Genomic DNA, 14343 nt, shown 5'->3' on the forward strand with positions numbered 1-14343 from the left:
ATGAACCAATTGATAATCTGGTCTTATATTCCCGAAGAACAACCTAGATTAATCAATCACCTCACAACAATCTTAATTGTATGGTAGCGAAACAAGATGTCGTGGAATCACAAATGATGAGACGAAGGTGTTTGTGATTACTTTTTACATCTTGCCTATCGGAGAACTCTCACGATCTCAAGCCAATCAATATGATTGTACTGTTACGATAGAAGATGCAAGATCAGATCACACAACTACAATAAAAGTAGTATCGGTCTGGCTTCACAATCCCAATGAAGTCTTTAAGTCGTTAACCTGGTTTTAGAAGAAGAAAACCCAAGGTTAAAGGAGAATCGACTCTAGCACGCAAACTAGTATCACAAGGTGTGGGGATTAGTTTTGCATAATACTAGATGTCTCCTTTATATAGCCTTTCAAATCAGGGTTTTGCCTTAGTTACAAAGCAATCAATATTCATCGTTAGATAAAAACCTGATTTAGATTCAAGCTAATATTTCTCAACCATTAGATCGAAAACTTAGCTTGTCATACACAAATGACTGTACGCTTCTAGGTTTGTTAACCGCACCCAAACATGTACATTGTTGGTTCAACAATAGTCTACCCAAAGAGGTTAACCATATGAGCGTTTCATACCAACCATGTTCTTCTTCACCATAACTAGTTGAATTGACTCAAACGAACTAGTTAAGAGAGTTGTTCAATTGCAAGGAAATCTTATGTAACTACACAAGACACAATTGAAGCAAAGATGATCGGTTCATGAAATTTAATAGCCACGGTTTGCAAATCATTCCTTGGTATTTTAAGATTAAGTTCAGAAATCATCTTTAGATATATAACCTTCTCAAGTTCGCAGACTAGGTTCGCGGACTTAAGACACAGGATAGAGTTTACAAACTCCAGCAGAAATTCTCGGGTTCGAGAACTACGCCGGTTCACGGACTGGGTTCGCGGACTTGGCTCACGCAAGTAGTTTTTCAACTCCAACAGAAATTCTCGGGTTTGAGAATTTCGGCAGTTCGCGGACTGAGTTCGCATACTTGACACTTGCCATACTTCCGGTTCCCTTGATTAACAAAGTTCGAAAACTTCGGTTCAAGGAATCCATTGGTCATGTAATCTAAACTCTCATTCCAATCATTGAAACATTCTTAGAGGAAGTTATATGGTTGTTACACTATTTCTCGTCAAATAAATTTTCAAAGTGATTGAAACATTCATGACTTTCGTCACTAGGTAAAGATAAACTTGGTCGAAGCGAAAAGCTTACCAACACATATTTCGGGATATAGATAGGCGAGGTATACTCGGCTCAAAATACCAAATGTGTATGATCTAGTCTATATATATAACATACAACTTTTGTCTCAAAGAGTAGGAGATATAATAGATAGACTTTTGAGTGACAGATAAGTTCAAGTCTCCACATACCTTTTTGTCGAGAAGTTCCACCGGTTCCTTGAGTATATCTTCTACTTGTATGATGAATCGCCATGAAGTCCTTGAGCTCAACTACACTTACTATCCTAGTCCGAGGCTTAGCTATAAGAGACTAGAAATCAAGACTTATAGTTTTGATCACTAACATTGACAACATGCTTGAGATAGCAACGCATGCGAGTTTGACCGAGCAGTGCTCTAACAAAATGTAAAAGCAAAGAGAGTAAATGCTCGCTTGAAAGGTTGTCCAACATGCATATGATAAGTTATAAACCCAAAAATTGATTCAACTGGCTCCCGCTTACATAATTTTGATTAATACCAATCATCATACCAGTTTGAAAATGACTCCCTTCAAAGCTCTCTACGGATAATCCCTCCCCATCTAGCTTTTCCTAATAAATCTCTTACTTCTGTAGCTGTTGCTGAAGATAATTTACAGCAAAGACATGCAATACTAGATCTTTTGAACGAATTTTTACATAACACACCAGAGAGGATGAAACTATTTGCAGACAAGAAGAGGTTTGACATAAATTTTAAAGTCGATGATTCAGTTTACCTAAATCTCAACCATACATACAATTTTCCTTAGATTTACGAACAAATTTCAAGCTCTCATCTCGTTACTATAGACCTTTTCCTATTATCGAAAAAATTGGTCAAGCTGCTTATAAGTTATATCTTCCTGCCAGATCAAAGATACAACGAGTTTTGCACGTCTCTCGGCTGAAGAAGAAGATATGATTTGCTACAACAACTATCCCTATATTGCCACAAGTTGATAATGATAGAGAAATTGTACGACTGTCACTCACAATACTGGGCACACGACAGGTAACTTGTGGTCATCACTATGTTCCTCAAAAACTGGTTCAACGGTCTCATACGACTCCTGTTGATGCTACTTGGGAAAATGTGGCAAATTTGGAAGCTCACTTTCACTACTTTCATCCATAAGGACAAGGGTGATCTAAAGACGGGGATAATGTCATGGACCTCTTATGGGCAACCCTTATATGAGTTATGGGGTGGAGTAGAGTTTGTTGGGAAATTAATAATATTCGAAAGTTCATTAGTCCCGTGTTTAGTTTTTAATTGACTATTTTAATGGAAAGTGTTGTTATAACCACGTATAGGGTGGTGATGGAAGTTAGAGCAATATTAAGGTTTCTTCACTATTTAAAGATATCTAGTAGTTTTGAAAGAGAGTAGGGTTGCACAAGACCCGTCCACGATACCCAAACCCACCCGTATCCGCTAAGTCCGTGGGTTTTTAATCCATACCCGCCCGTTGTGGGTGCGTGGTTGGTTATGAAAAAAAAAACCCGCTGTCTGTGGGTGCGAGGTTGGTTTAAGCTAATACCCGTCCATACCCGCCCAAAAAACCCGCAGATTATATACCATTAGATAAAACTAATCCTAATCGTCCATTATGAAACCCTAATACTAGTAGATAGGATAACTGATAACCCTCATTCACTTTCTACACTCTTCTCTCTGTTCGGCCTCTCCTCTTCTTCCTCCTCAGTTCTTCTTCTTCACCTACGAACGACAATTACCAGAAATCTTCATCAGAAATCGACAACAACAACTTCGAATCTTCACCAGAAATCGACAACAATCGAAAAATCAACAGATTCAACACTTAATCTTCATCTGTGAACTTCCTAGATATGAATATTTTGGGGGTTTTGGTTTTTTTTCTCACTTAATCAAGGAGAATAGAAGTTACTCTAAATACTTGAATATAAAGCGGGTTTAAACTCGTTTAAACCCATACCTGCCCAACCCGTAGCGGGCGGGTAACAAAACCCGCCCGTTGTTAGTGGGTGCGGGGTTGGTTATGAAGAAAAAACCCGCAGTATGTGGGTGCGAGGCTGGTTTTAGCTTATACCCGCCCATACCCGCCCATGTGCAGCCCTAAAAGAGAGGGACCAATGAATTAAAAAATAAATAAATATAAGTGAAACTCTTTGACTGTGTGGGTTATTGTTGTGTTCAATCATCTATTTACCTTGTCCTTCAATGATTAATCACAACATATACCAGTCATACGTTGGGTTGGTATATCTTAAAGTACAAATAAAAAAAAGTATAAGACAGGCTTCTAAGAGCGTCCACAGTGGTGCGAGTATAACCAAAGACCAAAGACTAAAAAAAAAGACCAAATTTGGGTTTAGTCCGTCATGTGGCGTAGTGGGAAAAGAGTATATTTGGTCGCGCGTTGATAAACATTACGCCTGGGATCAGGCGTTGGTAAAGATAACGCCCGAGTGGGGCGTTGGTAAAGATAACGCGCGAGTGGGGCGTTGGTATAGTATACGCTTCAGAAACAAAAAAAAAATAAATGGGACGGAGGTATAAAGCCCGTCCCATGCAAGTTTCATAAATTGTGAAAGTGGCGCGTTAAGTATATGAACGCCCCATTTCGCGCGTTATCTTTACCAACGCCCCATCGGGCGTACATTATATCAACGCCCCGTTTCAGGCGTACATTATATCAACGCCCCTTGTGTAGCGGACATTATATCAACGCCCGATGAATGGCGGAGATTATATCAACGTCCGATGTGTAGCGGAGATTATATCAACGCCCGACTATATTTGGATTTGGTCTTGATCGCAGATCAAATTTGGTCTGGATTTTACTCTTTGATCAAATTTTGATCGATGGTCCGTCCCACTACGCCAGCCCACTCAACTGGAAATTTGGGTTTACTCGTCCATTGCAGTTGCTCTAAGGCGTCCATGCAATTATGATCAAAAGACTGAGGAAGTACTTCATCAGAAGCATTTATTTATGCGTATATGGAGTAAAAATACAAACTCTGGTTGAATCTAGAAATGACTTATTGAAAGATTCACGGGTCTAAGTTATTATTGACTATCCCAAAAATGTCAAGTGTAATTAACCAATAGATACATTGTATAATTTTATGGGATGATGAACTTGTGTATATGCTAAGCACGAGCGAACCACTAGCTTTTGCTTTTTTTGTGCATCCCAATTGGATTGCCTGAACTGTTTCCAAAAGAAAAAGAATTTTTTTTCCGTATATGGTATTTGGATACTAGAAACAGAAGGGGTTATGTCATAAGCTCGCTTCACAAAAAGTTATTTTTTTACTTTCACAAGTTATTCTGAAATTGTATATCCCAATCCAAACTGAAAATTTGATAAAACAATGGACCGAAAAGTCGAAAATGCTGGAACATTATCGTAGGTGGAGCTGCACAAGACCAGTCCGACTTACCCGAACCCGCCCGTACACGATGAACCCGTGGGTTTTTAAACTGAACCCCCATAGCGGATTGGTAGTTGGTTATGAATATAAAAACCCCATATAAATGGGTTGGTAGTTGGTTATTAGATGAAACCCGTCCAAACCCACCCGAAAACCCCGTAAATATAGTCCAGTGATAGAAACTAATCCCATCCCTTCACTAATTAAAACCGTAGCAGTAGTTCACTATTTCTCTAGTGAGGGAGTTCCATCACCCGATCTGGGAAGGGAAAGAAGATGAATAGCTAGAATTTGACCAATAGATTTGGTGATCTATTTTGTTTTTAAACGTTTTTCAATAACTACTTCTCTGCAGCAAAGAGAGAGAGGTGTTTAAGTGTATTTAGTCGATCTTGTTGCTATAATCTTCCAAGAACTAAGTACTAAAATTCATTTGTGCTGATGATTTTAAAAATCATGATCAATTATAGTACCTGAGTTCTTTGACACCCATTACAACCATCTCTATGCAAATCCTAGTTCAGAAGGCACCAAGATACATCTGCGCGAACCCTAAATGCACAAGATCTTCTTTACAACAACTGAGAATGAGATTGGCGTTTCTTAATACAAAGAACCACATGGTTTCTGTCACATGAACTGGGTTTAAACCCAAAACCGATTGACCCGTAAATTGAACGGGCGGAGTTGGTTATGAAAATAAAAATCCGCTATAGCTGAGTTGGTAGTTGGTGTTAGATGAAACTCGACCCGCCCGACACATGTGCAGCTCTAATCGTAGGCGTATAATACAAAAATAGTTGGGTGGAATATCCTTTTCTTATGTTTTGTTCCTCTGCGAATTGGGGTGAAGCTATTTCAAGGTTTTAGGCGTGGGGTTTATGAGTGGGAGAGACGGAAGGAAAAAAGAGAGAAAACAAGAGAAGAATCATTGTTCGCCTTCAGAAATTTCTCTGTGAATTAGGTGAAGTATTATTTTCTTTAATTGTTCTTTGAAATCTCAAACCTTTCTTTTCCCTAATGGCACCTAATTGGAACTCGACCTATTAGTATATTTTCTCACTGATGGATGCAATTTCATGAGTTCGTAGTTGGTTAATGTTGTGCAGTTATCTTCTCGCTGGATTTTATAACTTCCAGTTTCCAGAAACAGAAAACTGAATACCTAAAAATTTCTTTTTGTATATATATATATATATTTTCTTTTTTCAGTAAACCCTAAATCTCATATTAAAGAGTAGTTAGCTACAGGAAGGAAGAAGTGAAGTGCCTCCTTATCTGCAACAAGGTATGGTCTCCGTCAGTTTTTAATTTCCTTGAAATTGGGTTGTTGGGTTTACTTGAATCTGAATACCAGGGTTTGCTAAATTTTTGTGTTTGATAAGAATCCCAATTAAGATATGATTGAATATGGTTTCTATTGGAAAGCATTTAGGGTTTGTAAAACAGTGTTATGGTATAGGTAGGGTTTTTTAAGTTAATGTTTTAGCAAAAATTAAAAAAGAAATTTGGGTGTTTTTCACTGATGTTTTGTTATATGCACATGGTGTATCTAGATAAGAGAATAGTTTTCATCTTATAAGGGTTCTCGTGGTCATACAGATTCCCTTGCAATCGCCATAAAACTAGGCTATCTTTTGTAGTCTACTCATCTGTCTAAAGGCTGGCTTTCACAGCTAGCTTAGTTTTTTTTTCTTTTGTGTTGTGCATTTGTACTTCTATTTGGTCATTCAATTGCAGTGTTGTAGTTCATAATTGGAATCCAAACTGTTATGCTATCTAATTTTGGTATGATGAAACAAAAGACGATGTTTTACATTTAACTTGATGGATTCAAGGATTGCCCAAAATTCTAATACATTATATGTAATAAATTCAAGATATTGATCATCAACCAACCAACCCCTCATTTGGATTCATACGGGATAATGATAAAGAAAAGGCAAAGTGGAGTTGCTTATTCTCATTGAGAATTGGATGAATAATATCTTTTCATTACTGTTTGTGTCTCTGTTACTTAAGTTAGTGGGTGGCAGGAATATATACTGCTATTTTTTAATCTTTGCATATAAAATTTATATTTGTAAGTGATCATTAGCTCCTCAATGTTGCATGAAGTTAGTCTTCGCTTGTTGTAGTAAATTAGTTGGTATTACTTTCCTGGTAAATTAGATAAAACTGTTATTGAGGTTATCAAATCATGTATTCAACTAAAGTAGTACAATTTAGAAAGTGCAGCAGGCAGATGAGCCATCTAACTACATAGGTTGCTTAAAGTTATATCTATGAAATTTCTGTTAACTGTCCATTTCCCATTTTCCCTAGTTTATAGAGCGAGGAGCAATTTGTGGCTGTTCTTAAAAACGCAGAATTTTCATTTTTCGCATGGGAAGAGCTTCTAATTTGGAATAGACGCCATAGTGGCACTAATAGCGGGTAGTAATTTAAAGTCATTGTTAGAAGAGAATAAGCGGAATTTGATGGCATCAGCACCATTATCATAATATTCTGATCTACTACTTATTTTCTTCTCCGTCTCATTACTAATGTGATAAGTAGTACTGTCGTAGACTTCCAACAACACAATACTGCAGGATGACTACCATTTCTACTTGTTGAGCATAACCTCAGTAGGGGAGATCTTATTTATCGAGCTGATGAACACGATAAGAGTGACATAACTGACATAATGTGGCTCTATCATCACTGCCATTGCTCTTTAGAACTTGGATTGTGGTTCATTTTGTTGTTTTTATTATTTACATGAAGTTACTTTTTTTAAAAACAATGTACACAAAACATATTTTTGAATTGTTCCTGTAAATATTTGAAAACAGAATTGGATAACATTTTTTGAAATCTAAACCAAACAGGCATTTATGGTTTTTAGTTTTTTGTGCAGTAAATTCTAGGGTTCATTTTTATTGTTATAGCAATGGTGGGATTATCATCTGGAGAGAAACATTTCATACAAGGCGGGATTGCTCAAGATCTCCGATCTGATGGGCGTAAAAGATTAACGTATCGTCCCATTTCTATTGAAACTGGAGTCATCCCTCAGGTATAACAAAGTTTGTGCATTTCAACATTTATAAAACAGTTGATGTCTTCGAATTTCATTTTTCTCGAGTGCTGAATATTTATGTTTTTTTGTTGGTTATAGGCAAATGGTTCCGCACGCGTTAGGGTAGGTGCAACTGAAGTTATTGCCAGTGTCAAGGTATGCACATTTGCCGGTCTATCGATGGAGCTTTAATCATGACAATGAATGAAACTATTTTTCAGTTTAGTTGTGGAAGTTTCATATCTGTTTAACTTTATATTAGTAATCTGCTTTGCCAATGCTAATGGGCCACGTTAATTAATTCCAATTGCAGGCAGAACTTAGTAAGCCTAATCCGCTTCAACCTAACAAAGGAAAAGTTTCTATATTTGTTGAGTGTAGCCCTACAGCAGCTCCCATGTTTCAGGTTGGTGGCTTCTTATTTGGTTTCTATCATGTGGTTGATTATATTTTTTCCATCAAAATAAGGAAGATTAACTAATTCATCATATAGAACTAATCTCTGTAGTAAAATAAGTTATACATAGCACATCTTTCCAAATGCTTATTCGTTTTTAAAAAAGTGTTGTGTTTTCACTGATGAGTCATTTTGGATAGATATATAATCTGTCTTTTTAATTCTCCCCTTGGAGAACAGATTACCACCTTTATTTTCTTAGTGTCGATCACATACGTAGTGTTTATAAGTCCGGAAAACATATATTAAGTTTTAAGCTTGGATGAGATTGCTCTAACTCTAACTGCACTTTCCTTTTCTCTAAATTTATTAAGTAATATGTAATTGTTAGTGGTGCCCAACAACGTACTTTGCTATTCGGTATTGTCTGCACGTAGTGAATCATTTATATGCATTTAAACAGGGCAGAGGAGGTGAAGAGTTGTCAGTGGAGCTCTCAGTTGCCCTTCAGAGAAGCTTTTTGGGTGGTAAAAGTGGAGCAGGTATGAGAACACATTGTGGTGAAAACACTAACAGTTAGCTTCTGGGAAATCTTCTTGGAGGAACAGGAAAACTCCTAATAAAATATTCTCATAATCTTTTTATCATATTGGTTTTTGCTCATATGTGGACGCCTCCCAGGAGCTGGAATCAATCTATCATCTCTTATTGTGGTGGAGGGGAAGATATGTTGGGACCTCTATATAGATGGCCTTGTACTTAGTTCAGACGGGAATTTATTGGATGTATTAGGTGCTGCCATCAAGGTAACTATTAGTACCGTTGTGGTAATAACATGAGACGAATCCACTTGCCTTATTTTTCTACTTTCTGTTTCTCCTATTATTCCATAATGTTACATGTAGTTAGTATACACACGATATATAGTCTATCACCTTTGTAATCTAAATCTGATTAAGATCTTTCTATGGTTTTCCTAGGCTGCCTTGAGCGATACAGGCATTCCGAAGGTCAATGTTAATGCTGCCACATCTCCTGAGGAACCAGCAGAGGTTGACATAAGTGACGAAGAATTTTTCAAGTTTGACACTTCAGGAGTGCCCGTCATAGTAACTTTGACAAAGGTGAGTTGGAAGCCATAATAATAGTGCCAATGTTATTGAAATGCAAATACAACAGGATCTTCTTAAATTAATTTCTCTTGTTTTGTTTGTATTGGCAATTTAGGTCGGTAGGCATTACATTGCAGATGCAACCTCGGAAGAGGAATCCCAAATGAGTTCTGCAATTTCCTGTTCCATCAACAAGCATGGGAATATATGTGGCTTGACGAAACGTGGAGGTTCAGGTTTAGATCCAAGTGTGATTCTTGACATGATATCTGTTGGTAAACATGTAAGTGAACAACTAATGATGGAATTGGATTCAAAAATTTCTGCAGCAGAAGCTTGTGAAACCGAATAGTGATTAGTATTTTACAGCAATGTATTGTAATCGTTACATTAAACAGGGATGGAAAGATGATAGCTAGGTTATACTAACTTCTGTAGGTTTCGGTTTGACCATATCTGTATGGAAATGAGCATTTTTTTGAGAAGCTCCCTGATTCAGTTAATGGGATTTTTTTTGATGCATCTCTAGTTGCATTAACTTGAAAAGGGAAGGAGAAATTGAAATGCTTTATATGGAGTTTACCTTTTTACCTATATGTTCTGTACCTTTCCTTTATTTTCATCGTTATTGTAGTTATTCAGGCGATTATGATTCATGAATATGCTGCATGTTGCTACTCTGTGGATGAACGTCGGTGCGCTGATGTTTAAATACTTCTATGTTCAGTTTACATGCATTATTCTTTTCTTTTTTAGCTTCTATCCATAAATTTCACAAATTATTCAGGTTTCTTCAGCTTTTCGTTTGTTTGATCTTTTGATTCTTTTCTGCAAAAGCCAAACTCAAGGTAGACACAAATTTGGTCACATGGCCTGAAGTGGCGGAACAGATCATGAAGACCCATTACCTGATTGTTTCTGACAGGCCAGACTTAGCTGCAAAAGTTTGTGTCCTACATTTGTAGATTATTTGAAGCAAGTGTGAAAGATTTCCGTCTTAGAGCTCTTGAGTTTTAAGCAATTCTGTTTGTTCTGATTGTTAAGGAAAAGGTAGAAAGTGGTCATATCTTTGATCACAGAAGCTATTGCTTTTGCAGGTGTTTTTTGCGTGGCCTAATTGTTTCCATCACTAAAATGGCTTCATGGGAAAATGAAGGTCCTGGGATCTCATTTGGTTTAGTTACTTTTCAACTAATTGGTGCAGGAAGAAAAAAATCATCTTTATCCAATTTCCATCCTTAGGCTGTTCTTACACAAGAAAAAAAAGAAGATCTCACTGTAGTTTATGCATCTAAAATCTTGGTGAATCTATGTAAATTTGGAAGAGTTCGTTTTAACAACTAGCAAAAGCGAGAGCGATGAGTCTGACTGGCATACACTTCCAGCATGTGTCAACACGGGTTTTGGAATGCAAAATGTTCATGCAAAATGTTCAATTAAGCTTCAATTTTCAACTTTCTGCTAGCCGGTAGCTGCCTTGAGCCTGCCACACCTAGCTCCTGGAAAGACATGGTTATAAAGCTGAGAATTATTAATACATGGTGAACTGCGAATGGAAGGGAGTCGATCCTTTTAACTATATCAGGAGTATGGATCCATAAAAGTGTGTGAAGTGTCATCTTCCCTGAGGAAATAAAAAATAGTAAAATGTTGGTCTACTTGCTGGATATATTTTCTTGTTTAGATTCTTCCAACAATGGAAACTACTTTGTTCTTACCTTCTTATTCTGGTTCTCTGTCTTGCTATCATTTTTTTTTTTAAATCTTGTTCTTTTGTCTTTTCGCCTTTTGTTTGTTAGTTTTTCAACTTGGTACCGAACTAGGCCCTTGGAAAGCATCTTGTAGTGTTCAAAACTCCATAGTGCAATTCTGCAAGACGGCCAGATAAAATGCCTTTATAAGTCAACTTTCTCAGTGTATGTTGTGTATTGGATGGCCCACCATTTACTGCTCCAGATAATGGTGGTCATCCAAGGGAGAGTGTGATATAGGTTCGGATCTTGGTGGATGATCCACCATCTAAATTAATCGGAAAAACACCCGACGTAATATCAATTTCACCGGCTTAATATTTGGGGTCAAACTTATCCTGCAACGGTAGTATTAAGCCTATGATAATAACACCTGTCCTATGGGTGTCACAGCTTTGTATTGACACATCGTGTACAACAAGTCTATAAATAGACCCTATGTATATTTGGTTGGTGCGTGCTTGTAAGAAAAACAGAAAACAGAATAACATTTCACTTCCTCATTTCACCATGTATCAGTTAGTGCTTTATGTACATGTGCTCAAGCTAAAGAATATAGCTAGCTACTAGTTAATTGACTTTAGTATATAGCACGTCTAGTTTAGAAGTACTAAAACCCGTACAATTGTATCACTGTATACAATAGCTCCACTAGTAGCTAAAGTACAGACTAGCAAATTACTAACTTGCTGGCCTTGATTCGAAAGAACTTTTAACACGTTATCAGCACGAATCGCTCCCGACGCTCGACGGCCAAGCTACTACTGTTCAACAACTAAAATACAGGGAGTATAGGTAGTTGTTGTTCCTTTGAATACTTTTCTTAAATGGCAAATCTAATGAAACTTGAATTCGCAGGTCTTGACATCTCAGGAAATAATTATATTTCTTGGGCACTTGATGCCGAGTTTCATTTGGAAGCTAAAGGCCTCGGGCATACTATTATGGAAGGAAACAACGCGTCCAACCAGGACCGCGCTACGGCTCTAATTTTCCTTCGCCATCATCTCCATGATGATTTAAAAAGGGAATATTTGACAGTTAAAGATCCATTTACTTTATGGAACTGTCTGAAAAACGGTTTGACCACCTGAAGTTGGTCATACTTCCAAAAGCTCGGAATGATTGGTTGAACTTGCGGCTGCAAGATTTTCGATCAGTGGCAGCTTATAATTCTGCTCTATTTAAAATTACCTCGACATCAAAATTGTGCGGGGAAAATGTCACCGACGAACAAATGTTAGAGAAAACATTTACAACTTTTCATGCCTCGAATGTGCTCCTGCAGCAGCAATATCGAGAGCGTAAATTTACAGAATATTCCGAGCTAATTTCCTGTTTGTTGATTGCAGAGCAGAATAATGAGCTTTTGTTAAGAAACCATGAAGCTCGTCCTGTTGGTTCCGCAGCGGTGCCTGAAGCACACGCTGCTACGCATTTTAGACGAGGAAATAATCATGGTAACAAAGGCAAACATGGAAATGGTAAAGGAAACCAACGTGGGGGCCACAAAAATGAACGAGGAAAGGGTGTCCGTTACCAGCCATACCAACGACCGCTAAAAATTGCGGAACCAAAGGAACCGAAGCAAGAAAAGGGAAAGGGTTCTTCTAGTCAACCTATCGGTGTGGCTTAACTGATCACTGGCAGCGTACCTGTCGTACGCCAGAACATTTTGTTAGGCTCTATCAGGCGTCCCTGAAGCGACCTGCCGAAGACATAGAAACAAATTTAATTAAAGCCAGTGCCCCCAGTACCAGTGATACCCACTTGGATGTATCTGATTATCTCGTCAACCTTGAAAGTGGCGATCCTAGTCAGTTTTCTTTTGATGAGCTGTAGAATTGTTTCTTCCTTATGCCCTGTAGTATATTTCCTTGTGTTTTCTGTATGTTTTTTTTTCTCTTGTTGTAATTTTGGGTGTGTTCTTTTTGGTGATGTATACCACATTTTTTTGGTGTAATATAAGTGGACATTTTGGTAGTATTGTTGTTTAATTTTCTCTCGTCTATTTGTGTTGAAGGATATGGATTCCAGAAGTAATCTATCCAAAATGGACGATGGAGATGTTTGTTTGGTTGACAGTGGAACAACAAACACAATTTTTCGAACCCATAAATATTTTATAACCTTGAAGAGATTTAAAGGTAATCTGGATACCATTTCGGGTTCGAGTAATATGATAGACGGCTCCGGAAGAGCGTGTATCATTCTACCAGGAGGTACAAAATTAATTATTGAAGACGCCTTATATTCTACCAGATCCCAAAGGAATCTGTTGAGTTTTAAAGATATTCGGCGTAATGGTTACCACCTTGAAACAGTGGATGAGCATAATATGGAGTACCTGTATATTACTTCATCTGCCTCGTGCTTCTGTGGAGAGGCTTAAGGCCATCTCTTCTGGGTTATATCTTACGAGAATTCGAATAGTCGAATCTCATATTGTCATTAACCAGAAGTTTAATGACCCTGAATTATTCAAGCTTTGGCATGACCGGCTTGGACACCCAGGTTCTACCATGATGAGTAGAATAATACAAAATGCTCATGGACATCCGTTACAAAACCAGAAGCTTTTGTTAAGTAAGGATGTGAATTGTGTTGCTTGTTCCCTAGGAAAACTGGTTATAAAACCATCCTTAACCAAAGTTATTATTGAGTCACCAACATTCCTACAGAGGATACATGGTGACATTTGTGGGCCTATCCACCCACACTGTGGACCATTTCAATACTTTATGGTATTGATAGACGCATCTGCTAGGTGGTCTCATGTCTGCTTATTATCAACACGTAATGTCGCATTTTCCAGACTGCTTGCCCAAATTATTCGGTTGCGAGCCCATTTTACGGACTTTCCTATTAAGTCCATTCGGCTTGATGGCGCTAGTGAATTTACATCTAAGGCTTTTGATGCTTATTGCCTTTCAGTTGGTATTGATGTCGAGCATTATGTAGCACATGTGCACACTCAGAATGGATTAGCTGAGTCTTTTATAAAGCATCTTCAGTTGGTTGCTCGACCCATGCTTATGAGGACTAAATTACCAGTTTCTGCATGGGGACATGCTATTTTGCACGCAGCGGCTTTAGTCCGACTTCGACCAACTGCTATCCATCAATACTCCCCTCTACAACTTGTCTTGGGGAAGCAACCAGATATTTCGCACTTACGTGTCTTTGGTTGTGCTGTTTATGTGCCTATTGCACCACCACAACGCACTAAATTCGGTCAACAACGTCGCCTTGGTATTTATGTTGGTTTTGATTCACCGTCTATTATAAGGTATTTAGAGCCTTTAACAGGTGATGTCTTTACAGC

At 37.9% G+C, this 14343-nt stretch overlaps 2 protein-coding genes across 3 annotated transcripts; both read left to right on the forward strand.

The window, feature by feature from the left end:
• Positions 1-4923: 4923 nt before the first annotated feature.
• Positions 4924-9861, forward strand: LOC113302340 (exosome complex component RRP42-like). Of its 2 annotated transcripts, none has more exons than XM_026551250.1 (9): positions 4924-5658; positions 5907-5982; positions 7597-7755; positions 7858-7914; positions 8072-8164; positions 8619-8697; positions 8837-8961; positions 9136-9279; positions 9383-9861. In XM_026551250.1, exons 3-9 carry the CDS (start codon positions 7630-7632, stop codon positions 9617-9619), a joined length of 861 nt encoding a protein of 286 aa, XP_026407035.1. In that variant the 5' UTR covers positions 4924-5658; positions 5907-5982; positions 7597-7629; the 3' UTR covers positions 9620-9861. The 2 variants fall into 2 exon arrangements, with proteins under 2 accessions (XP_026407035.1, XP_026407044.1); XM_026551259.1 differs by having other exon boundaries at positions 5946-5982.
• A 2217-nt stretch (positions 9862-12078) lies between these two features.
• On the forward strand, positions 12079-12654 carry LOC113351407. The gene has a single exon (XM_026595399.1). It carries the CDS (start codon positions 12079-12081, stop codon positions 12652-12654), a length of 576 nt encoding a protein of 191 aa, XP_026451184.1.
• Positions 12655-14343: the final 1689 nt, after the last annotated feature.

Source organism: Papaver somniferum, chromosome 1 (assembly GCF_003573695.1).
Source record: "Papaver somniferum cultivar HN1 chromosome 1, ASM357369v1, whole genome shotgun sequence".
Lineage (NCBI taxonomy): Eukaryota > Viridiplantae > Streptophyta > Magnoliopsida > Ranunculales > Papaveraceae > Papaver > Papaver somniferum.